The 26,600-nt window shown below is 40.2% G+C and overlaps 2 protein-coding genes across 2 annotated transcripts; both read left to right on the forward strand.

Moving 5' to 3' along the window:
* The first annotated feature begins 172 nt into the window (after nt 1-172).
* rsph4a (radial spoke head component 4A) lies at nt 173-5,729 on the forward strand. Its single transcript, XM_047587843.1, has 7 exons — nt 173-889; nt 1,734-1,956; nt 2,161-2,445; nt 2,609-3,058; nt 3,159-3,300; nt 4,049-4,166; nt 4,273-5,729. The coding sequence occupies exons 1-7, from the start codon at nt 783-785 to the stop codon at nt 4,499-4,501; spliced, it is 1,554 nt and encodes a 517-aa protein (XP_047443799.1). The 5' UTR covers nt 173-782; the 3' UTR covers nt 4,502-5,729.
* A 9,018-nt stretch (nt 5,730-14,747) lies between these two features.
* On the forward strand, nt 14,748-23,698 carry LOC125009596 (cadherin-2-like). Its single transcript, XM_047587674.1, has 19 exons — nt 14,748-14,886; nt 15,039-15,180; nt 15,361-15,521; nt 16,120-16,254; nt 16,407-16,526; nt 16,791-16,949; nt 17,102-17,243; nt 17,413-17,573; nt 18,170-18,304; nt 18,410-18,535; nt 18,751-18,909; nt 19,062-19,203; nt 19,383-19,543; nt 20,141-20,275; nt 20,395-20,550; nt 21,327-21,463; nt 21,573-21,715; nt 22,272-22,493; nt 22,763-23,698. The coding sequence occupies exons 2-19, from the start codon at nt 15,054-15,056 to the stop codon at nt 22,921-22,923; spliced, it is 2,682 nt and encodes an 893-aa protein (XP_047443630.1). The 5' UTR covers nt 14,748-14,886; nt 15,039-15,053; the 3' UTR covers nt 22,924-23,698.
* The last annotated feature ends 2,902 nt before the right edge of the window (nt 23,699-26,600 follow it).

Consider the following 26,600-nt stretch of genomic DNA (forward strand, 5'->3'; position numbering starts at 1 on the left):
AGAGATGTAACTAATAAAAACCTAAACTCATGATGAAGCCATATGGTTGAGTCATAGGAAAGCGCGGATTTTCATTATTTGGTTTAAGCTTCTTGTAAGGGCTGTGGATTAATAGCGGGAGCTCCTTCAAATAATGATTCATAAAACAGCTTTGCGGATATAGAGCCCTTAAGGGCTTTCTATGTACGGAGGATTTAGACTTTTTAGGGATATATTTGGACAACCTGGTAATGGTAAATTAACAGTAATCCAGACTTAAAGAACAAATCCGTGAACTCGTTAGTCAGCTCACTTTGTGACAGTATGTTTGGAGGCCCTGGGCCAGTAGGAGGCACCCAAGGACTGATAAACTGTAAACAAAAAAGCTGAATGACTTGACTGACAATAGGTAAACTAAACTACAACACAAATGACATCACTTTCAGCCCATTTCTAGTCAAATATGCAGTTTTAACAGAATTTACATGTCTCAATACTAGCACACATAACACAGAATATAATTGAAAGTGTCTTAAATGTGTCTTAAAAAAAACAAAATAAACACAGAACAGCGCCAAAAAAAGACGTGGTGGCCAAAAGTATATTACACCCTTAATTCTCGTCGCCATGGCGCTCCTGCGAGTTTAGCAACGGCCTTTACCGTTGCCATAGCAACCAGCGGAGTTTGTAAGCTGCCGGAGTTTCTACGTGTAGCATCGATTGTGTTTTAATCGTATAATCGCCATATGCACATTGACAAATACATGTTCACATATAAGTGAAATAAACGGATTTCGTGAAAGATGGACGCTAATGACGGAAACCAAGACAGCAGTGAACACAGACTGCAGTCGGCCGCTTCTTTCAAGGCTTTCATGTTGAAAAACAGTACAAAGAGCAACCTGAACCTGTAAGTAACGCGTCTATTAAAGTTGTTTACCAGCTGTTTTGTACATATAAGTAGCTCCAGTCAAACTGTCACTTGTGTGCCAAAAGTTGACGCAGTCACGGCCTCTGTTTACAATTTACTGAAACACGAGCTCGACATCTGCTACAACGTAGTTTAACCTATACACTAACTGCAGGTTACATCAAAATTGAATCACTATAAAAATGATTACAATCCCATTCCGTGGTTAACTCCCTGTAATAGACTGCTACTGACAGTTTAGGAGCGCTTGTCTGGGAAAGTCTAATAATGATTGAACGAAAGTGACATGGGGCACTATGAAAAGTCCAAGGTACACCAGGCAATAAAAACAGATAAAAGGATACCGTATGACATTTAGAGGGTTTTAATGTGCGCAATGACAATCAACTTCTTCCTCCTTTATTACATTTTCCAAGGAATCATGGTGCTGATAACAATGCAACGGTCATCTGCAACTGGAGCAATTTGTACAGATTAACCTGGGTGGTTCACTATTTATTTTTTTTAAACCAATGAATGTTACCCTTATTAATGGCCAGAAACCTAGACAACATCCTCCATTTGCACGTGAGTGTCTGTAAACTGTTTAAAAAAAGAGTGTAAACTGAGTTTAAAGTGCACACCGCTCACAGACATCCCTAATAAAAACATAATCTGCCTACCAGTCATGTAGGACTGAAATAGCCCTGTGGATGAGGGAGAAAACCAAACAACTCAGCTTTGTGTTTTTGGAAATGCATGCTTAGACTGTAATAAAAGTGCCCGTGTTCAATATACATGTGTGTGACACCCTGCATGTGACTCTCTGCTAATTATTTTTCAGCTACGACCACCTCACCCAGGTGCTCATAAAGGTAATGAATGAGCGCCCACACAACGTGGTGGATGTGATAGAGGATATAAGCCACGATATAAAGCGGGGTTTACTCCGAGACATACAGATCGCCATGCAAGACAGTCCACAGACTACAACGGCTGAGCTACTGGCTGAACAACAGCGTGCACTGTTTTCACGTTCAGAAGAAGCTGACCAGGAGGAGGAACTGGTATTGTCAACACGCACCAGCATTAAATGCATTTAAGCATTTTTGTCTTAACTGTGAAACATTTTACACCTTTTGTCAGCAACATGCCATTGTCGCTCTTTTACCCAACTGGTCTTCATTTAAATAAAAGTTTTTAGACATTTATTTATAACAAACCACCACTGAAAATATCTGAATACAACACTGTTGACCTGCCTCTGTTAGGGTGAAGCAGCTCTTCCTAACGTGAGTGAGATTGGCTTCTACATGGAGCAGGCTGGAGTGGGTCTGGGCAGAGAGGAGATACAGAGGATCTTTTTCGCACTTAAGCAGCTTGTTGAGTCACAGATGCTGCCACGCTGCCGACTGTGGGGCAAGATCCTGGGAACAGAGAGCAGCTACATTGTTGCTGAAGCTGAGTACAGAGAGGGCGAGGAGGAAGAGCAGAATTCAGACGAAGCAGCAGAGGAAGAGGAGAGGGTCCCCAGTACTCAGGAAAATGAGAATGAGGTGAGAAAGTGGAAAGTACTCCGTATGTAATAATTTGCAAATCATGGAAGAGATCATCATTTATCTCAAATTTGATGTTAAGATAAGTGTGATAATTCTGTTTATGGAGATACATTTGTCAACACTGGCTTTCTTTATCATTATTATTATTTTTTTTTTACAGATCGATCCATTACCTCAGTCAGTCTATAAGCCCCCACCAGTGGTGCAGAAGGAGCCCATAGGAACAGGTGCTAACAAGTGTGTTTACTATGTGTGCAAAGAACCTGGCCTTCCCTGGGTAAAACTTCCTCCAGTTACCCCAGCACAGATTACTGTTGCCCGGCAGATCCGTAAATTCTTCACTGGGAGGCTGGATACACCAGTTGTGAGCTACCCGCCTTTCCCCGGCAATGAAGCCAACTACTTGAGAGCACAGATTGCTCGGATCTCTGCCGGCACACAGGTCAGCCCCCAGGGCTACTACCAAGCTGGAGAGGAAGAAGGCGACGAGGACAATGAGGCACCCCGGGACAGCTACGAAGTGAATCCTGAGTTTGAGGGTTTTCCAGTAGCTGAAATGGCTGAGTCTTTGTCCACGTGGGTGCATCATGTTCAACATATTCTGCAGCAGGTGCAAGTCAGATCTGAGCAGATCAATATATATAGTTATATTTCTGTGTGTGTAAATAATGTCTATGTGTAGACATTTCAAGTTTGAAAACTGACTTTAGGGTCGCTGTACGTGGGTGAACCTGGCCGTGAAACCAGAAGAAGACAATGAGGAAGCAGAGGCCGATGAAAAAGAAGAAGAGCCTGATGAACCCGAGCCAGAGGTTGGACCCCCTCTGCTCACTCCCGTTTCCCAAGATGCAGGTCAGTCTTCGGATAATTTTCTGTCAAGCTATTGAGATGCTACATGCCTCTTAAAAAGGAATTATAAGTAGGGTTAGTGGACGACTGCACTGTAAACAGTAACACGACAATGAACATAACACAATTTCTGTTTATTAGTTATTAGAAGTCATCAGAACATATTATTAATAATAATAATACTTAACATACATCACACATATTGCCTCAAGGATCATCAGTCTTTCCACACCCAACCTCACAGAAATGAACAATACATCTATAAAGCAATTTGCAGTTTTCAAAGAACAGGAGTGCACACACCCAGTCATCCAACAACTCATACCATCAGTTTTGACGGGCATGCTTGGGAAGGAGCTTAATACCTGCAGCCATAGCCATTCCTAAACAACAGACCCCAATGACGGTTTACTTTCTTTTTTTTTCTCCACTGTGTCTACTATCCACGCCCATCATTTTCTTTGTCCAATGTCATAAGTCAATGTTGATCTGAGCACTTTGAGCACACATGTCTTGTCCAATGTTCTGTTGTGTTGAATATGTACATACAGGCAAGTGGAAACACACCTCCCTACTCGGGTCAAATAAAGTCTATAGTCTTATGAAAGTAAATGTTGTTAAAAAAAAAGAAGTGTCAAACAAGTGTGAAACAAATGTAGGTCCGATTAAGATGTGAAACTAGGTGTTTTCAAACCGGATGTGATGTTAATATTATGCTACATGTATCTGTGCTTTCTTCACCTCACCTCAGAAATGTTCAACACCCCTTCTTGGAGCTCCAAGCTGTCCTCCCATCTCACCTCTCAACATGCAGTAGCTGTGCTGCGTTCTAACCTGTGGCCAGGGGCATATGTGTACGCTTGCGGAAAGTAAGAGATGAGACAAGAGTAATCTTCAGCCATTATTAGACTCCTCACAGTGTCCTGAAGGCAACGTTGTAACTTTCAACCAACCATGTGCTTTCTTCTAACCTAGGAAATTTGAGAACATATACGTTGGATGGGGTCTGAAATATGCAGGGGAAGGGTATAGTCCAGCATTACCTCCGCTTCCACAGAAGGAATACCCCAGTGGACCGGAAATCACAGAGGCCCTGGACCCATCCGTGAAGGAAGAGCAGTTGAGAGAAGATTTAGAGGAGGAGAAAGCCGCACAGGAGGAGATGGACGAGTCAGATGAAGACGAGGAGGAAGATGATGAGTGACATTGTAAAATAAAAATGTATTTGTTAGTTAGTGAACAAATAAATAGATATAATGAGCAATATTGGCTGATTGACTCTCATGAGACGGTTGTAAAGCCTGTAAAGTCCGACCACTAGTATAAACAATATACCTAATCCCTGATCCCTAGATTGTTTGCTTAGTTGAACTTGCTTGTAGCATTGATGGAAACTCATGCGGGATCTCTGGGAACAACTTCACCTGGGTTTGGGTTTGTTTTTTTTTTTCTTTTTTTGTACCACTAAATGTTTGTCACTCGAGTTAGATTTTGCATGTTTTTGAACTTGCCTGAACAAGAACTAGTTCCTGGGTGTTTTGGGAGGTAATTCTGAGGAGGCTTTTGGGCATGCCTGGAGAAGCAGAGAGGAAACAAGGAAGAACTGGTTGGTTAAAAATGTCAGTGTTTATTTATGAATTTAGTAGTCCTATGGATGGATTCACAGAGTGGTGGTGATGGCAGCTGTTTAACACCATTATGTCACATCCTGTTTTTATAGGGTCAAATAACCAACTAAAATGGACATTTCAGCATGCATCAGCATTATATTAGCTACATGAAATGACAGAAAACATCCTTGAAAACGACAGACGTGTATTTTAGTGTTGTAGTTTGGTCCAAGTCCCACCCACTAACATATTGTGGGTGGGTGGGATGGCAACTTGCCCGATAAAGGGTATATGGAGAACTGAAAAGGAGTCTAACAGCTAATTTTTTCGATGAGAGAACAAACGAGTCTGTGTAAATGAGGAGGATATATTTACTGACATGCATCCATGTCCACTGACAGTTAAAATCTAGACAAAACCTTAAAAGTACGCGTGAGGCTGAATAACTTCATGGGCATAGGAAACACTGACTACACTGAAATCCATTTACTGTACTTCATGAGGGACGCTGGTCCTGAAGTAATTACACATATCATGTATCAAACCTATTTGTACGTCACACAGAAGGATGGAAATGGTCCTTATTTATGTGGGAATTGCTGAGCTTCCAGCTGCTGAAGACTACTGGGCCATGGAGACCAGGGTCTCCTAAGAGGTTCAGGCAACATTATCAGGTCAAATGTGGTCTGCAGTGTCTGCAGGGTCCACCTCTGCATGAACACTGAGCGTAACTGCTTCATTCGGTACCACAGGCAGTGGCCTGATGTCTTTATTTGTACATGTACAAAGTTATGTTTTGAAATACATGTTACTTTAACCTTCTATGTGTTTTTTTCTTGTATTTCTTACATATAAACTTCTTGGACTTAGTTTTACCACATGAGGGCAAGTGACCATGCGTGGTCACTTCATTGTTTTTTTTTGTTTTTTTACATGAAAATGAACAGTAAAAAACTCTTGATATGCCCATTTCATTTATTTTCCCTTAACCACCCGCGAGGTTGTGGACAACGGCGTAACCGAAGAGGGCTGAGAAGGGCAGGCGCTCGCACCACGTCTCACATGTTGCCTTTGTCATCTGCATCCACTCTGCGTTGCGGTCCTGTAGCTGGGCTGTGACAGTCATGTTTCAGTCAGACAAAGGACCGGACGGGGAAGGGAGTGAGGTTTATCGGAAATAATGGAGGAGGTATGAAGAGAAAACCGTGTAGAGTCAGAGCCAAAAGTGTCCTGAAAAACCAGTCAGATGCCCGATGTTCTCTCCAAACACACCCACACTGTACTACAATGGCAACAGAATCGCTCTGGTTTACTTTCAAGTGCTCTGATGTGACTTGTGGATGTGACTTGTGGATGATTCTTGTGGAAGCAAAACAAAATCTTGCCTTTTATGTTCTCACCTTATCTATAAATGCATATTCAGGCACATGTGGGGTCAGTCAAACTGAGTAAGAGTGGTGTGGTGCCTTTTTGTGAGTCACAGACAGACTTCTGTCGAGTAGTCAACAAGTTCTCACACTGGCTTAACACAGCTTTGTTTTTGTTTTTTGTTTTTTTGTTTTTTTTTATCTTTCTGCTGGTTAGATCTCCAGAGAACTTACTCCATGTATAAGTATTTTGTGTCTTCATCACAGTGATGTCTAATAAGGCAAACCAGGCTAAGGCTTAAATTTCCTAATCATTCTATATGGTTTTATCTGCACATTGTCAGTAAGACTAAACAGACCAGCTGCTCCAAACTGAAACAAATCGCGTTACACAACATACGTTATCATATATGTTTCCTTGTTCCTTGTTCCTTATTAATGTAATTGTTGGAGCCTAAACAAAAAGGGATCAAGGTGTTAAGTGATAAAACCAGAGGGAAGTGAGATGGACATAAATATAAAACTAAAGTATTGGCAACAAAACAATGCGTCTACTTGTTTACCGCAGACAGATGAGGTGTGGTGTTTTTCCAGCGAAAGGTAGGTGTGCCTGTGTGTGCGTGCAATAAACCAAAAATATTTATGGTGCCAGTTAGTGTCTCTCTTAGGATCCCGACACATGCAAAACAGGCACATGTCAACTGGCTGGGAAAACACACTGTGGTTGATACTTGTGAGACAAATAAAAAAATAAATCACGGTGGGAAAAACTACCTGAAGGTGTAAATCAAGTCTGTCCTTTCTTTTTCCAGTAATGAACGATCTTTAAATACAAAATGATACAACATTTTCAAACAACAGAACCTAGAAAGTCGAAGGTCAGCAAAATAATATTATTGAAAATTGTACTGATTCAAACACAGGATGGTGGAAAGAGGCATAAATATGAAGTTGTGATCAGTTAATAGTGAAACTGAAAGCAACAGAGTAAGATCAAACGTTTCATAACATTTTGATCAACTGACATTTTAAATTCTCGTGTAACTCAGTAGCTGATCTACATCAGAGAAATGATCATTACATACGTTTAACTCCTTCCTTCTTTGACTTTTCAGATCAAGACACATCAGCCCAACAGATGTTGTGACATGACAAAAAAGCTACAACAGAGTAATTTTCTCTTACTAAAGCATGTACTGATCAGGCATAACATTATGACCGAATTTTCCTATGAATTTGCAGGCCAGGTCTACTGTTTTTCATATTTTTGGAGTTGTTCCTACTGGGGCTTGTACAGACTAGTCCATCAGTCGACTTTACTGCTGTGAATGTTTGTGCTGTGCCATGACGCTGGAAGCAGGAAGTCGACTAGTTGCCAGTCCGTCTTCCCCTCGGCTGTCAGACTCCACAACCAGGCCTGCTCCCAGTAGACCCACAGCAACATATGTGCAACGTTCCTCCTAGCTACACGTACATATACACATATTTGTTTTGCACTGTCTGCATCCCTCCCGAAGGGTAGAGGTGTGACAATATACGTGTATTTATATAAAGATACAGATGTGAACATACTCATTTTCCATACCCTGTTAATGTGCAATGTTCCTCCTAGCTACACGTACATATGCAAATATTTTTTATACTTGCTGTTTTGCATTGTCTGCATCCTCGCCAACCACTATATATATAGGCACAGCCTACTCATTTTCCATATTTTCTTACTTGAACGCTGCCTTGTTTGTTTGTAATGTCTTTTTTTATATATTTTTATATTCTCATATTTTATTCCTTAGTCCACCCATGTGTGCTCTGTGTACGCTGGCTTTTGCTGAATGTCTCTGCTGCTGTTAACAATGAGGATTTCATCCACTAACACAAACAGTCCAAATCCTCTCAACTGCAGTCAGCTAATAATAATACACCTGAGTTAACAGAGAGAATAATAAGAATAATAATAATAATAGTAACTGCTCCACAGCTTCCCCACATGAGGCTGCACATAAACATTTTAATGTCTAAAGTTATTATACCTTCAGCTGCTTTACATGGAAAAGGCTTTGTAGATATACCACTATTATCTTATCTTATCTTCATGTGAAGTAGTGTTATTAAATAAATGCTAACGACGGTGCCGAGTAATATGGGCATATCTGCAGCACACAGCAGTGATAGGCTCATATATTTTGCTCTGCTGTGTTTTATTAGCCGACATTGTTGCTGTGTTTGCTGAACGTGTTTTTTTTATTTTTTATTTGACGTGTGTCACGGAGTGTGTCAGACCGACGGTGCTTATGGTGTTAATCCGATATAATTCATAATGTCTATGAATGTTTGTGGTGTTAATCCAATAAAGTTCACAATGCCTATGAGTGTTCGTGTGCTGACATGAGCTACGTGTGACTGCAGCCCTTGATCAAGGATGCAGAAAATCCTCTGTAGCTTATTTTTGTGTGAGACACTACAATATGTATGCGCGGCATTATGTTCTACCATGTTTTTATGTGTGACGTTTCACGTTCCTAAAATTGTGTGTGTGTGTGTGTGTGTCTGCTGCACATCAAGGAGTGTGTGGAGCTCTTGGGTGGAGGTGTCTGGTCTTGGTGGGTGGTACATGTCTAAGTAACATCCACACCAGTGCCAAAGTCCACACGTTTCCTAGCAGAACATTGACTCCTGTCTGTGCATTTAATGTCGTGGCTGATTGATATATGAGCACTTGTAAAAATAACAGATTCCTCCGTGTTGAGAAAATGAAGTTATAAATGTGTCTCCCTGCCCTTCTAATTACAGAGGCTGAATAACCACAGTTCATGTTCTCAGGGTGAAAACCGGTTGTACTTGATGCTCACACAGCTCAGACCCCACATCTTCTCGACTACGATCTCATGGCACTATCATTTTAGGACCATTTCATCTTCTCCAAAAGCTTTAATTCTTCCCAGTCTGTCTTCCTCGTTTGCCGTGACTCCGCCTCCTCCTTTAGAGCCTATCAGCATCGGCTCTTCTCTGCTTGGTATCCTTCTGTTCTTGAGATCGAATGATTTCATCACGTAGACCATGTTTTTTTTGTGTGTGTTTTGTGAACTTATCCACTCTGTTCGGTGCCAAGAATTACAGTGACTCACCGCCATCAATAAGCCTTTAACACTATGTGAGTCAGTAAAACATGTAGAATCATATATTGTCTACAGAATGAATGACTTACATGTAGTAGTATTTACCTATTTTTTTAATAAATTATATATAAATATTTTCTAATAGTTGTTAGATAATAGATGATAGATGATGTATTATTTTTTTCTCTCTCGATTAAAATCATTTCCTTTTTCCTTCCTTCCTCGTCTCTTGTTGTAATAAACGTCTAAGTGTGTCCATTGTAATCTCAGAGGGTGTTTGTTTTTCTCTTTTTCAATTACTGCTTATGCACACACAAACTAAATCCAGCGTATATTTGTCTAACTTGAGGAAAATAAACTGCTTGTACAGACGGTGAGTTTAAAGCCTCAGGGTTTTAGTGAGTCCTGTTTGTCGCCAATACAATACGAGCACGGTTCTCACTACTTTAGTTAAAGTGAAACACTGAAATGCTGGTTTGTATTTCTACGCTCTAAAAGGTGTATTTGTGTAGTAGTTGAAGTAATGTAATGTTATGCATGAGTCTCACTACTTGAAATTACACTTTGTTCAATTAGCCTTTGTTATTCAAGTCAAAGTGTGTGAGTTTAGTCTCTTTAGGTTTCGTTTTTGTGCGTCTGATGCCATGACATTTTTTTTCTGACTTTTTTTTTGTCCAAATGTCTTTTTTCTAGTTGTCTTTTTTTTGTCCTGAAAGTTGTAAATAAATCAGTTTATTTGGTTTAAAGGAATTTCTCCCTCATTATATTAATATACTGAACATTACCTTCCAACACACTTCACACTTCACACACACACACACACTATGATTGCTCCTCCGCGTCAAGAAATGGCAATGTGCCATGTTAACGAAGCACAGGGAGCACATAAATTGGTCTTCTTTTGGAAATTGGACCTTTGTCTGGGGCAGCACAGCCTCCCAGCGAGAAGGTCCGGGTTCAAGTCTGGCTCGGGCTCTTCTGGGTGGCGTTTGCATGTTTCCTCCCAGCTCCAAAGAGCTGTGTCAGCCCATAAAAGTTACCTTTCCTGAAACCACACTATTAGGTCAATAACTGAGCTGAAAAATTAAAAACTTCAAAGTAGATCTGCCTTAAATTTAAGTTGTATTATTTAAATTATTAGTTAATTATTAATTATTAGTATTATTAAAGTGCTGATTTCAAAGCACTCAAATTAATAACTTGCAAACCTAAGTTGAAAAATAATAAAATAATAATAAAAATGAAATAAATTTAATAATAAAATTAAATTGCATGTTACCAATTGAAGTTTTTTTTTTTTCTTTTTTTTTTTTTAAGTTGATCCAACAACTTTCCTTTTTTCAGTGCAGGGTGTCCTGCTGTAATTTAAAACATTCCCAAGGAAGACACACGCAACAGCGTCTTTTTCCAAATATGTCAGAATTAGTCAAAATCAGAAAAACTTTATTTAACCCCGAGGGGCAAAGAGCGGCACATAAAATTAAATAATACTGGTGTGCTGCCAGTAACAGTATGAGTGGTTGCTGTGGAGGTAATAAGGCAGAAGTGAAGCATATAAGCGTCGAGATGAATAGTTTTAAATAAGAAATGAATGTTTTAAATAATATCCGCCAAAATAATCTCTTATTTTAAACTTTTACTTTCTTTCAGTTAAACCTTTGTTTTTTTTTCCCCCACTTAATTCAGATGTGTCAGTATCATCATTAAGTTGTAATAAATGTGAGTCATCTACATTCAGGGTGAACGCTCTGCAGCCCAGTATCAAGCATCTATGCTTATCTTTCACGCCAAATGGTTCACATTATGTTAAGTGTCAGATTTTTGTACCACCAGCCTGAGTCCTGGTCCCACACTCCGAAGGCCTGGTGCCAAAGACAAAGCCACTCACAGCATCTACTTCTAGCATTTACAAACCTGACGAAAATAATGATAGTTTATAACCCTCACAAAAAAAAACAACGCCTCTAAGAACATACAAACAAAACTGCTGACAAGGATGCAGATAACACATCAGCATTAACACCTTATATGGATATTGTTTTGCCCATAACAATAACTTAGCAAAACACATCTGTCGTTGAAAGCCACTGATTGTGAGTGAAGTGGATGAGAGGAAGATAAAATACGGCGGAGGGTGTGGCACTTAACAGAGAAGAAGAGTTTCCTTATCAACTCTATGTCTGTGCTGCTCACCTAATCTTTCATAAGCCTCCTCCTACAGCTCAGTCACTCAGTCAGCGAGGAGCCGGGTGGGGGGGCCACCACAACGTATCACTTGATTTCACCTGACTTGATTTCACTAAGACATTTCTCCAGTCATGACTCAGGTTTCTTCGTCCGTGTTACTACTCGTGGTGAGTCTGCAGGATAATCTGTGTCTCTTATATGTGCAGCGTGTTTCAGATTGCTATTTCTAATAGTGGTAGTCATAATTAATTATTTCTCTTGAGTAGTTCTTGTTCGACGCTTCCATGTGCAGACTAGTGCAGCTAATGCCGTTCCAATTCCCAACTCACAACTCTCTCATTTTTACGCAATAATTTTGCAGACCTTGTCTGTGCTTGGAATCTGTTTATCACAGATAATGAACGTGCACAACCAAGCATTTGTATAATTTATGACTTCTTGCAATGACAGCATTGCAATTGTTGTATCAACACTGTTAAAATGAATTACTCACTGGCAGAAGGAGAGCTAATAGTGGCTTCTCTGATTTATAAACACTGAACACAAACTACTGCCACCGGCTGGTATGGAGAGTTATTTCCTGTCACACAGGCTCAGAACGTATGCACCAGCTGTTGACCTTAGCCTGTAGTTGTGCAGAAGCATCAGGTGCAAGGTGATATCTCAGTCTGCCTTTGTCACTAGCATTTGATGTTGGTTTTGCTCTCTGTACTTAAACATTGCCAAGTGCTCTCTCTTAGCCACTTTGCTACTGTGCTAGCTAAAGAAAACATGCCCATGCCACTGGGCATGTTTCAGGTCTCTGATCTACGGTAGACTATTAGGTCCACCCATGAGAAAAATAATAGAGGACGCCCTTTTTTTTATTCATCATGCACAAAAAAAAAAAGTCGAAATACAAGGTCAAGAAAAAAAGTTGAAATTTCAAGAACAAAATCAAAAGTAATCCTTTACTACCTTTAACTGTACTGTATACTATGTTACCGCCGACAATCTGCGGATGAGTATTGGGGCTTAATTATTAAAATTTAATTTAGAATTTAAAATTGTGTATTGTGATTTTTCAGTTCAGTTTCAGTACTGGACATTGTCCAATACTGTCGCCTTGTCCGCTTAATTAAGCCCCCAATACTTTTCCAAGGAGTATCGCCGGTACCATGCGCCTACATTACTGCCGTTTTAAAGTTCTACTCTCGACTTTGTTCTCGAAGTTTCAACTTTTTGTTGTTGTCCACAAAACTTCAGTGCCAGCACATACAAGCATGGAAAGCAATAAAAAGCGTTTCTAACATCCAGCTAGCCTAACAGGAGCGGAAGAAGCCCCGGGTGCAAAGCAGTCCACGGTCGCCTGCCTGCTGCTGGATTTTTAAGCCTGGTTGGTCGGTTCCAAGCTCCTTAATCCGCTTTTTTAATTCTCCTGCGAATGTCTCGTGAAATTATTTTTTGTAAGAATCTTTCTTTCGCTTACATTGTTTCCTCTGAACATGCATTTCTTGTGTCACTTCTTGCATGACTTTTGATGCCAAACATTTTGGAAACCAAGCTGTCAGCCACACCTGCTTTGTTAATTCTGCCAAACAACCTTAGCTTCAAGCAGTGGCGGCTCGTTAATGGTGGTGGTGGGGGGATGGTGGGAGGGTCTAGGGTGTTGCCAAACCAAACTTGCAGAAAAAAACTGTAAACATAAATTACTAAATAAAAATGAATTATGGCAGCTGTTCACTTATACAATATGCCAGGCTAATGGTCTTTCGGCATACCCACTACATGTTGGTTTAATTTAAATACATCTCTTGCTTATCGTTACCGACATGCCCGTGCATTGAATGGGAAAACATCCAGGGACTGGCAGAGTTGTTGTTTACCTCATAACAAGATAAATAGTTTTCAGGAGAGCAACGATTTTACACAGAAACCTTTACAGTTTCTTTTAATTTAGATCAAATCCATTTTGTATGAAAGCAAAGCAACCACCTAATTATGGCTCATCCTGTCTCACTCTTATTCTGGCTCTCTAATAGTATTGTCCCTGGGTAAAAAAAAAAAGAGAGAAAAATGTGTTGGCACTGTTCTAAATAGATTTAGAACAAAATTTGATGGAACAAACCTGGATGGCGTTACTCGGGGGTAGTACACACTGCACTAAACGGGTAGGAAAACAACATCTTCCATGTCCAAGGAACACTTTACATACCTGCAGTCACCTGCTTGTCAAGAACCATCCGAGATGAATTCTCTTCTTCATCAGAACTTATTTTTGTTAATTAAAAAAATGTCTTCTATACAGATGCAAGCTATGGGTTGTGGCTGAGCACCTTTTTTGTATCAAGGACAAGATGGCATAATGTCAGTGTTCACCAATTCTAGTAAAGGACTTTCACTCACTCAAATGCAGTCTCTAAGTCAGAATAGAGAGTTGGAAAAGTTTCAAGTCTCCATACATGAAAGAACACATTCACAGATTTAAGATAACCCCTATCTATGATACTGAAGTCAGCAAAACTTTTCATCTTTAATTATAATATCAAGTTTTTCCTACCATTACAACTAAATTCAGGATGTTAGTTAGACATGTACCACCCACCTGAAGGCCTGTGTCCATTCTCTGGTCAGTCACAACTGTTTTGGAGGCACAAGAAAGAGCTACACAATATTAGGAAGGTGGCCATAATGTTATGCCTGATCGGTGTATGCAGGATAGACTATTCTGTCAAGTTGTCAGCAGTCAAAGTAAAAGCAATAACATGTGTTGTGTTACAGCTCCAGGTGGTTGCTGTGGCGGGAGCTAGCACTGGAGGCAGTCTGGTGAGAAGAAAAAGAAACTGGATTCCTCCGGCAAAAAAAATTTATGAAAATGAAGAACCTCCTGCAAGCCACGTTGCCTATGTGAGTCAATGGTCTTAGACTTCAGCTGCTTAAAGTTTGCTCGACTGATGTTTTAGTTTTTGTGCTAATATTCAGGAGGAAGAAGAGATTTAAAAACAGATGTGGCTGAAGAAGCTCTTGGCTACTGTTCACATCACCAGTGTAACCATTGCACCGTAATTTACACGTAGAGTTCAATACTTGTTTTGGTTGTTGTTTTGTCCTATAATGCATTGAAATAAAAATCAACTAACACACTTTGCTTCTCTCCTCTTTCTATTTTAGATTTATTCAGATAAGGATAAAGGCGATGGTAATATTCAGTACTTCCTGAAAGGCATTGGCGCAGATAGGTATCCATTCCATGTGTTTACAATTAATTTTGAAACTGGACACATTTTTGTGACCAAAAAGCTCGATAGGGAGTTCATCGATTCGTACAATGTGAGTATTCAATGTTTATTTCCCTTCACAAGAATTTGAACTTGCTGCTTTTGATTTCAACAATTGAATTATTTGACAAAAGAAATGTTTGTGTTCCATCTGCAAACACGTACAGTATAATAGGTGGATAACATTATTTGAATTTGTTTCAGCTGAAGGGTGTTGCAATGTTCACTGACGGCACAATGGCCGAGGACATGGTCCTCATTCGGTTCAAGGTTGTAGATAAGAACGACAACAGTCCAGTGTTTGGAAAGATCCAGTCTGGGAGGGTGCCTGAGCTCAGTCCTCCAGGTTAATATTTTGGCTTACGATACACAAAATGGGTCCTTGAAGACTAAGCAAAGATGTTGAGTGCATTTCTAATCAGACTGGTACAGCCATGCCACCATGAAGCTATATTTAATTTATTTAATGTCACCCAAGATTGATAAACTTAAGTTTTATGACTGTGTCTTTGAATGCTTTTTTCAGGAACCTCAGTTATGAAAGTCGTGGCAACGGATGATGATGAACCTGGAAATATCAATTCTATAATTGCCTATAGCCTCATAAGTCAGAATCCACCTGATGACATGTTTTACATGAACAGAGATGGAACCATCTACGTCAAAAAGCCTTTGCTGGATAGAGAGGTAGGAACTGTACCAATGGATACAAAATATTGTCAAATATTGTGGGAGCAACTGGAGGTTCAGTGCCTTTCTCTGGGACACTTCAGCATGTGGCACATTCCACGTATCGAACCGTCCCAACGGCTGCCCCCAACATATATACATTTGTAACTGGATAGCTTAACGGTACTGAGAAGTGATAAAAACCCAATCCCAAAGATTGCAGCAATTTACACCAGACAGTATGTCATCTCAGTAAAATATAACAATTTTCCCTTCAGTAGACATTTGGTGGCAGTGGGGAGAAAAAAATTATTATGAAACGAGAAGAAACCTTTGACCAGAGTCTGGGTTGTTGGTTGTCCCAGTCCACCATGCAATATTAAAAAGACAGTTTAGCCAAGATAGCCACATAATACCCAGACCCCTCAGCATGTCAGGGCAAAACCTCGTCCACCTCTGTCAGAGGGAACACAGCACATTTCCCTTTCTGAGCCACCGTACAGTTTGCCAGAACCTCTGTGAGACCCAATGAAACTCACGCTAGGAATTTCACTGAAACGTGCCATAAGTCTCTGCTTCATCTCTAACACAAGATTATAATGTCTTCAAATTTCAGAATCAAAGCCAGTACATTCTGACAGTTAGAGGTCAAGACTTAAATGGCCAACCAGGGGGAAACAGTGGAACCGGCACCGTTACCATTAATGTCCTAGGTGTGAATGACATGTTTCCCACTCTGGAAAAAGAGGAGGTAATTTTCTTTCTCACACTCTTTCTTATTATCATGTTATTACCATTAAGTGTAGTAAGTAGATAAAAGTGCAGTGTAAGCAGGATGGGCTATTCTGTCAAGTTGTCAGCAGTCAAAGTAAAAGCATAACATGTGTTGTGTTACCTTTCCAGGTGGTTGCTATGGCGGGAGCTAGCACTGGAGGCAGTCTGGTGGGAAGAAAAACAAAATGGATTCCTCCGGCAAAAAAAATTTATGAAAATGAAGAACCTCCTGCAAGCCACGTTGCTTATGTGAGTCAATGGTCTCTAACTTCAGCTGCTTAAAGTTTTCTCGACTGATGTTTTAGTTTTTGTGCTAATATTCAGGAAGAAGAAGAGGTTTAAAAACAGATGTGGCTGAAGAAGCTCTTGGCTACTGTTCACATCACCAGTGTAATCATTGCGCCGTAATTTACACGTAGAGTTCAATACTTGTTTTGGTTGTTGTTTTGTCCTATAATGCATTGAAATAAAAATCAACTAACACACTTTGCTTCTCTCCTCTTTCTATTTTAGATTCATTCAGATAAGGATTCAGGCAGTGGTAATGTTCAGTACTCCCTGAAAGGCGTTGGCGCAGATAGGTATCCATTCCATGTGTTTACAATTAACTCTGAAACTGGACACATTTTTCTGACCAAAAAGCTTGATAGGGAGTTCATCGATTCGTACAACGTGAGTATTTAATATTTATTTCTCTTCACAAGAATTTGAACTTGCTGCTTTTGATTTCAACAATTGAATTATTTGACAAAAGAAATGTTTGTGTTCCATCTGCAAACACGTACAGTATAATAGGTGGACAACATTATTTGAATTTGTTTCAGCTGACGGGTGTTGCAACGTTCACTGATGGCACAGAGGCTGAGGAAAATGTCATCATTCGGTTCAAGGTTGTAGATGAGAACGACAACAGTCCAGTGTTTGGAAAGATCCAGTCCGGGAGGGTGCCTGAGCTCAGTCCTCCAGGTTAATATTACGATACACAAAATGGGTCCTTGAAGACTAAGCAAAGATGTTGAGTGCATTTCTAATCACACTGGTACAGCCAGCCATGAAGCTATATTTAATTTATTTAATGTCACCCAAGATTGATAAACTTAAGTTTTATGACTGTGTCTTTGAATGCTTTTTTCAGGAACTTCGGTTATGAAAGTCGTGGCAACGGATGATGATGAACCTGGCAATAACAATTCTATAATTGCCTATAGTCTCATAAGTCAGAATCCACCTGATGACATGTTTTACATGGACAGAAATGGAACCATCTACGTCAAAAAGCCTTTGCTGGATAGAGAGGTAGGAACTATACCAACGGATACAAAATATTGTCAAATATTGTGGGAGCAACTGGAGGTTCAGTGCCTTTCTCTGGGACACTTCAGCATGTGGCACATTCCACATATCGAACCGTCCCAACGGCTGCCCCCAACATATATACATTTGTAACTGGATAGCTTAACGGTACTGAGAAGTGATAAAAACCCAATCCCAAAGATTACAGTAATTTACACCAGACAGTATGTCATCTCAGTAAAATATAACAATTTTCCCTTCAGTAGACATTTGGTTGCAGTGGGGAGAAAAAAATTATTATGAAACGAGAAGAAACCTTTGACCAGAGTCTGGGTTGTTGGTTGTCCCAGTCCACCATGCAATATTAAAAGACAGTTTAGCCAAGATAGCCACATAATACCCAGACCCCTCAGCATGTCAGGGCAAAACTTGTCCACCTCTGTCAGAGGGAACACAGCACATTTCCCTTTCTGAGCCACCGTACAGTTTGCCAGAACCTCCATGAGACCCAGTGAAACTCACGCTAGGAATTTCACTGAAGCGTGCCATAAGTCTCTGCTTCATCTCTAACACAAGATTATAATGTCTTCAAATTTCAGAATCAAAGCCAGTACATTCTGACAGTTAGAGGTCAAGACTTAAATGGCCAACCAGGGGGAAACAGTGGAACCGGCACCGTTACCATTAATGTCCTAGGTGTGAATGACACGCTTCCCACTCTGGAAAAAGAGGAGGTAATTTTCTTTCTCACACTCTTTCTTATGACCATGTTATTACCATTAAGTGTAGTAAGTAGATAAAAGTGCAGTGTAAGCAGGACATCATGTGTTGTGTTACAGCTCCAGGTGGTTGCTGTGGCGGAAGCTAGCACTGGAGACAGTCTGGTGGGAAGAAAAACAAAATGGATTCCTCCGGCAAAAAAAGTGAATGAAAATGAAGAACCTCCTACATACCACGTTGCTTATGTGAGTCAATGGTCTTTAACTTCAGCTGCTTAAAGTTTTCTCGACTGATGTTTTAGTTTTTGTGCTAATATTCAGGAAGAAGAAGAAGTTTAAAAACAGATGTGGCTGAAGAAGCTCTTGGCTACTGTTCACATCACCAGTGTAACCATTGTCCTATAATGCAGTGAAATAAAAATCAGCTAACATACTTTGCTTCTCTTCACTTTCTATTTTAGATTCAATCAGATGAGGATAACGGCGATGGTAATGTTCAGTTCTTCCTGAGAGGCGCTGGCGCAGATAGGTATCCATTCCATGTGTTTATAATTAACTCTGGTACTGGAAGCATTCATCTGACCAGAAAGCTTGATAGGGAGTTCATCGATTCGTACAACGTGAGTATTCAATGTTTATTTCCCTTCACAAGAATTTGAACTTGCTGCTTTTGATTTCAACAATTGAATTATTTGACAAAAGAAATGTTTGTGTTCCATCTGCAAACACGTACAGTATAATAGGTGGATAACATTATTTGAATTTGTTTCAGCTGACGGCGGGTGCAATGTTCACTGATGGCACAGAGGCCGAGGACATGGTCCACATTCGGTTCAAGGTTGTAGATAAGAACGACAACAGTCCAGTGTTTGGAAAGATCCAGTCCGGGAGGGTGCCTGAGCTCAGTCCTCCAGGTTAATATTTTGGCTTACGATACACAAAATGGGTCCTTGAAGACTAAGCAAAGATGCTGAGTGCATTTCTAATCAGACTGGTACAGCCATGCCACCATGAAGCTATATTTAATTTATTTAATGTCACCCAAGATTGATAAACTTAAGTTTTATGACTGTGTCTTTGAATGCTTTTTCAGGAACCTCAGTTATGAAAGTCGTGGCAACGGATGATGATGAACCTGGAAATATCAATTCTATAATTGCCTATAGCCTCATAAGTCAGAATCCACCTGATGACATGTTTTACATGGACAGAGATGGAACCATCTACGTCAAAAAGCCTTTGCTGGATAGAGAGGTAGGAACTATACCAACGGATACAAAATATTGTCAAATATTGTGGGAGCAACTGGAGGTTCAGTGCCTTTCTCTGGGACACTTCAGCATGTGGCACATTCCACGTATCGAACCGTCCCAACGGCTGCCCCCAACATATATACATTTGTAACTGGATAGCTTAACGGTACTGAGAAGTGATAAAAACCCAATCATAAAGATTACAGTAATTAACACCAGACAGTATGTCATCTCAGTAAAATATAACAATTTTCCCTTCAGTAGGCATTTGGTTGCAGTGGGGAGAAAAAAATGATTATGAAACGAGAAGAAGCCTTTGACCAGAGTCTGGGTTGTTGGTTGTCCCAGTCCACCATGCAATATTAAAAAGACAGTTTAGCCAAGATAGTCAAATAATACCCAGACCCCTCAGCATGTCAGGGCAAATCTTGTCCACCTCTGTCAGAGGGAACACAGCACATTTCCCTTTCTGAGCCACCGTACAGTTTGCCAGAACCTCTGTGAGACCCAATGAAACTCACGCTAGGAATTTCACTGAAACGTGCCATAAGTCTCTGCTTCACCTCTAACAAAAGATTATAATGTCTTCAAATTTCAGAATCAAAGCCAGTACATTCTGACAGTTAGAGGTCAAGACTTAAATGGCCAACCAGGGGGAAACAGTGGAACCGGCACCGTTACCATTAATGTCCTAGGTGTGAATGATACGTTTCCCACTCTGGAAAAAGAGGAGGTGATTTTCTTTCATATTACCATGTTATTACCATTAAGTGTAGTAAGTAGATAAAAGTTCAGTGGTGGTTTACCGATGGTGTCATTATCTTCTCTATCATCTTATTACTTGCTTTGCAGTATGATGGAAGCACTGAGGAGAATGAAAATGGTGTGGAGGAAATGAGCATCAAAGCAGAGGAGCAGAGGAAAGTCACCAACCACCTGAACGTGTATGAGTCTTATATTTCCCAACGTTATTGGTGCTTTAGCCCAGGCACCTCAAAACGTTTCAAGGTACTGCAGTTTTAATTTAGACGAAATATATGGGTGTTACTACAATATTTTTTGGGATACATTTTGAAACCCAGTAGGTATTTAAGAATGCGAGGAAGTTGATGTAGGCGTGACCAGGAAGTACGCTCTCAGTAAACTCTTACATACATACAGAAACATTCGACATTTGACTTTTACATATTGGGAGCATCGTTAACCCAAATTAAGATTGTTTTCGGATGTGAAGTCTCCGACTATACAGTACATTGCGTTGCATAACATTATAAAAACATGTTGCAAGATCACAGGAGTGAAATTTAGGGACTTGGCAAGCCTTTGTGACCAACTAACTCTTAAGAAAACAACTAACATTTTGTCTTCTCCCGGTGTTTGCTAATGAATGCCAACTCTGCTGCCGTCTGGTCATCGGTGTGCTCTGTCTTTTCAAAGCCACCTGTGTTCCTTGGCATTTTACTTGCTCTGTTGTGCTTTGTTATTCTACTTTTATTTCTTCCTGTCCCATGTATCTTGTATAACAGTATACAAGCTGCAAGATAGATAGATAGATAGATAGATAGATACTCTATTCATCTCAATGAGAAATTCACATTTACAGCAGCTTCAGTAAAGCTCAAGTTCCATAAAGTTCAAGCGATAAATTCCAAAATAATATGTATATGGACAAATATACATAGCTCATTGTGGATGGAGGCAAAATTCTATATCTTTTTTATATGCATCACCCAATATTTTACTGACTTCTGTAAGAACTAAAACTAGTTGTCTTTTTGAACCAGCTCAAGAAGCCGAGTTTTAATCCCAGCATTAAAACTATTCCCCTCTCAGAGGAACCCAACACCATCAACGTTAACGACACTATTGGCCGCTACACTGCAGTAAATGGATACGCAGGACTACCAGCTGGAAATGTCATGTCAGTGCACACAAACATACACAAACTACAATGCAAGATTCACGCGATATTAACATAATCACAATATGAACTGATTACTGTTAACTGACACCACTGATTTCTTATACAGGTATGCCATTGGCTCAGACCCTGACGACTGGATAACTATTGATCCGGTGTCAGGTGACATCAAACTGAAAAAGATACCTGACAGAGAATCTCCAGCCGTGATCAATGGGACATATTACGCTACGATTCTCTGCATTACTCATGGTAAACTTCTCCATTATGTATTCGCTCCAGCTTCAAAATGTCAGAGCTCTAAATGTAATGAAAATGTAAGTGTAAGTTCTGTTAATGGATTTATCATCATACAGTATGAAAGTCAAAGCCATTTACTTTATTAGTAAAGTCATCAATAATGGTACATCAGCCAGACAGGACATTTAAGTGTTTGTACCTGAACTTCTTCTCTATGAAGCAAAGGAAGACTAAGACCCTGACTGATATCACATGTATGTTCTTCCCTCATTAGGTCTCTGCACAGGACTACCATACCTTTTCCTTTGTCCTTGCTCAATTAGTCTGTGTTCTTCTCTGGACGTGGGTCCTTGTTTGAGCTCTCGTGTTTTCTGAGGTTTTACTTCTTTTTGGTTTCTGCGTTACTTGTATTTTTCTGCTCTGACAGCACGAAGAACTAATGAGGGAATGAGACAAACGTCATATCAATTAGGGAGGCACAAACAGTTGAAGGAGGAAACAAGAAAAACCAAACAGAAAGTCCAAAACTCATGGCGTCATCATGACACTCATTTCTGTTTTTCCGCAGAGTTTCCGGGGAAAATTCCCACAGGCACCGTGGCCATCCAGGTGGAAGACTTCAATGACAACTGCCCAGTCCTGACCAGTAACATGCAGAATATGTGTGCCACGGATAAATCTATTATTGTGAGTGCGTATGATGAGGACGCGCACCCTCATGGACCACCCTTCCACTTTTCTATTGTCCAAGAAGGCACTGAAGGAAAATGGCAAGTGCAGCATCTCAATGGTAAGAATATATTTTTTATGATTATTTAAAAGACACCCTACATAAATACAGTAATATACTAATACATGTTAAATTAGAATTGGCAGGGAATCCTTTGCTCTTTATTATTTATTAAGTAAGAACATACAAGTTACTATAGGTAACAATTAACAGGTTATGAAGTCCTGAACCCCCCTTTTTTTTTCTAAAATAAAATGTGGACCTTGAGTTCTTAATCCAGAACATTACTAATTTTTCTTCTTTCATAATAATTGTCTTGGTTCTGGCAGACACTGCCATTCGACTGTTGACCGAGGAGCCCATTTTTCCTGGTTTCTACACAGTGGAGTTTTTGGTGAAGGACATGCAGGGCAAGGCCTGTCCAGAACCTCAGAAAGTCATGGTCCAAGTTTATAACTGTGAGACTGAAGGAGTGTTTAAAAAAAGCTGAGACGATAACCTTGGAGTGGAGGTGTATTCGACTATGATGGCCATGGACTCCCCTGGTGGCTTGGTGGGCTGCTGCAGCCTTCTCATCTACAATTCCTCAATGATCTCGGACTGATGATGCAATAGTCGCAACTCCAACAAGAAAATGTAAAATAAATAGACCTGAGTCAATAATAAAATAACCAAGCAAACACAAGCATTTTACAGTTATGCACTGTCTCTCTGTGCGGTACGCCAATGAGAAAGAAAAACATTAGAAATACTGTACGCTAAAATGGAAAAATCTAATCTCTTGTTTGGAGGAGAGAGCAGGGGATGTCTAGGGTCTAGTTTGTCAGGAACTCAAACTGTCATTTCAGATCAATCAGCACATACTTTGGAACTGAACATAATCCTCTCATAATCCACCCCCACACCACACACAGTATACATTTCATGAATACAAAAATGCTCACATATGTCTAATGTCTTTTCCTTTGCATTCACGCAAGTGTACTTTTAAATATTGTGCTATTAAGTTTGGAGTCACCTGTGCTTAAATCTTAAATGCTGCAATACTTTGTTATCATCTCTGTAACTGTTTGATAATCGTGTTGTTGTAATTCACTAGAGATCAAGGTGCATTTTTTTTTTTTATTATTCTCAAGAGTGTGATTCATTCCTCCTTTCATGTGTTTATGTGTTTGTCTGGGTAGTTAGCACATGTACTGTATGTCGCCGATGTACTGATGTGCAGAAAATGGGAAAACTAATAAAGTTGGCAAGAAAAATCGTTATTTGTTATAAACAGGTTCATGCTTGTGCCTTTGTGTAGCAATCTTTGAGAAAGAAGCAACTCAGATCAAAAAGAAAAGGAATGGATGGCTCACGACAACAGGCCGCCTACCCCAGGCCTCCTCCAAGTCCACAAAACATATGTATGACTGGATTGTGAGGGGAAAGAGCTGGTAGATTGTTCCACGACCAGGAAGAAACCTGTATTGCTCTTTCTGAATCCAAAGTACATCGCTAACTTACCTTTCCAGTAGCGAGCTTTCCCAAGGAGGCTGTGAGATATCCTGATATCTCATCCACCCCTGGAACCTTGCTACGTCACTCAGTAAGTTCTGCAAGGGATGTGGCTTTATTTGAATTCTCATTCTTTGAGAAGTGGCAGGGGTCAGGAGCTCCTCAAAGTGGTCGTTCCACCAGTCTCTAAGTAGTTCTCCTTCCAGACTAAGCACAGCCTGGCCCAAGTCTTATATTCCCTTCCTGAGATGCTGTATGGTTTACCAGAACCTCTCTGGGACCAAAAGAAAGTCCGCTATGGAGCTCTGGACCTACTCTGGAGTCACTACAAGCGTACAAGAGCCTGGAGGGGTCTAAAAGGAAGCAGTCATGCTTCCTGATGCACATCCAGTTAAGATAACCTACCATGGTTCATAAGCAAATATCATGCATAGTTCCTAGACTGCAATAAGTAACTACTGTAAAATATTAACAATAATAATAATAAATTAAGTGATTAAGTGATTACCACATAACGCACTTCCACGTCTTCTTTGACGAGTGCACGGTTTCGCGCATTGTGGAAGGCGTAGTGAGTGCGCCTCTATGTCACCTAGCAACGACAAGTACTATTTCCTGATTGGCCGCTGGTATTTTCTGATTGGTTGATTGGTAGCTGTTATTTTCTGATTGGTCGCTGATTGAAGCGGAGCAGTCTGCCTTCGCCTCGTCTGCTCATACATTACTAATGTCTTTTAAAGTCTACGCGCGAGGGTTTTTAATTATTTTTCAGCGAGAGAAATGTCGTGTGTGGCGTGAGCTTTTTGAAATGCGTGTGAGACTTCAGAGCCCTGTAGTTCACCCTCACTACACGCTAGGTTACCTTAAAGTTCAGGCTCACTTGCGGTTCCTTAAAGCCTTGTTAGCTGTTAGCTGTCAGGCTTTACATCAGAGTTTACATTTAGGGCTTGCTCAGGTGATCCTGAATGTAATACATTTATATATGCTCCCCTCTCTCTGTGTGCATGCATTTGTGTGTTGCTACTACATGTAATGTCATTAACGGCATCACTCTGTGTTTATCTCGTTACCAGCAGTAAGTAATGGCTACCAATGGTCTGGGGCCAACAATCTGTGAAAGTAACATTTGAAAGCTCCTGGACATTCAGCGAACAGTCTGGTCGTTGTTTGAATGTCTGCCCTGAGCTCTCTTGTTAATGTGCTACAGGTTTCATGTTACCTACGGGTCATGTTTCAGTCAGGTGTAAGACCGATGGAGACACAAGACCTGAAAAACCGGTCCGAAGCACACAGAGGAGTGCCTGCTCACACCCTTCACTCCCCTTGTTATGTGGGTGTGTGAGAACACACCCACATACTCGTACCGAACTACAAATGCTGTAGAGCCTTTTTGATATCACTTGTCCTGACATGAGAAGGTGGATTAGTAAGAAATGCTGCATGTTACGACAACAGACTTGATAATGATAGATATGCCTCTCACTCAAGTATCCACAGGTGGTTTGCCAAGCAGTATATAATGCGCTCAGTAGTTTATTCATCCCCGTGATAACAGAGGGGTTTTTTCAGGGTGGCATTGTGGCATGTCTTAAATAAACACACACATGGGTTTATCTGGAAATTGTCAGAAAGACTTGTAGCAGTCCAGTTTGCTATCAATTATTTCATCCTCCCAAGATTCTGCACACAAAGCATTATCTCCGCCTTTACTGAAAAACCTTAATAATACCAAGGTATATCATTGTTATTATAATTATTATTTACATGGAAAGAAGGTGTAAATTGACACTCCCAAGGACAACTGAGATGGATAGAAATTCTGTGTAAAAGTGTATTAAAGTGAACGTTTTGTCAAATATCATTCAATGGAATGAAGTGATTGACAAGTGAACACAGGACGACAAGGTGTGGCAAATTTTTCATCTTCGCTCGAAAACAGGTGTGTCCGCGTGTGCGTCATTTATTATATCAAAACATTTCTGTCTTGGGCTTGGGATAATGTTTGTCGAGATACGGAAAAAAAAACAACTCCTGAGGTCTGCTCTTTTTTTTTTTTTTCCTCTGAAAAACGTAGGATGACAGCAACGGCTACAAATGAAAGCAACAAGGATAAGGCGTTAATAAGGCAGCAGAAAAATGAAAAGATTTCCCATGAAGGGAAAATGAAAAAGGGCACAAAAGTGAATGTGAAATGAAACACCGGTTATCACCAGAGCTGCTGGCAACAACGCGACATCAGGCATTTGTTGAAGTGCAGCAAACAGGAAGAGGGTAGCTTGTAGACATCACTTAAAACCAGTGTAATCATAAGTAACAGTCGCAGAACATGGCAGTGGTGAGCCGAACTCAGTGACCACCTTTTTTTCTTCTTCTTCTTCTTCTTCTTCTTCTTCTTCTTCTTCTTCTTCTTCTTCTTCACTGTTCACTGTCAGATCAGTGCAGATCAGTTCCCACCTAGTATGGATTGTTCGGAGATTTTCTTTAACATAAATGAGAAGTTGTCAACTGATCGCTAAATAGGGAATTCTAAAAAGTTTCTAAAAAAATAGCGTACTGTCTTGACATTATAAAATCAATCACTTTATTTGCATAGCACTTTTCATACAAAATGTAGCACAAAGTGCTTCACACAACAATCCCACCTGCACCCCCAAACCCCCCAACACAGAC

Source organism: Mugil cephalus, chromosome 6 (genome assembly GCF_022458985.1).
Source record: "Mugil cephalus isolate CIBA_MC_2020 chromosome 6, CIBA_Mcephalus_1.1, whole genome shotgun sequence".
Lineage (NCBI taxonomy): Eukaryota > Metazoa > Chordata > Actinopteri > Mugiliformes > Mugilidae > Mugil > Mugil cephalus.

Excerpts from the sequence above, each read along its gene's own strand:
- LOC125009596 (XM_047587674.1), top strand. The coding sequence starts at position 15,054 with ATGTTCACTGACGGCACAATGGCCGAGGACATGGTCCTCATTCGGTTC. Across the intron at positions 18,536-18,750 it reads CTACATACCACGTTGCTTAT|ATTCAATCAGATGAGGATAA; the intron begins GTGAGTCAATGG and ends TTTCTATTTTAG. Across the intron at positions 20,276-20,394 it reads CCACTCTGGAAAAAGAGGAG|TATGATGGAAGCACTGAGGA; the intron begins GTGATTTTCTTT and ends CTTGCTTTGCAG.
- rsph4a (XM_047587843.1), top strand. The coding sequence starts at position 783 with ATGGACGCTAATGACGGAAACCAAGACAGCAGTGAACACAGACTGCAG. Across the intron at positions 890-1,733 it reads ACAAAGAGCAACCTGAACCT|CTACGACCACCTCACCCAGG; the intron begins GTAAGTAACGCG and ends ATTATTTTTCAG. Across the intron at positions 4,167-4,272 it reads TATGTGTACGCTTGCGGAAA|GAAATTTGAGAACATATACG; the intron begins GTAAGAGATGAG and ends CTTCTAACCTAG.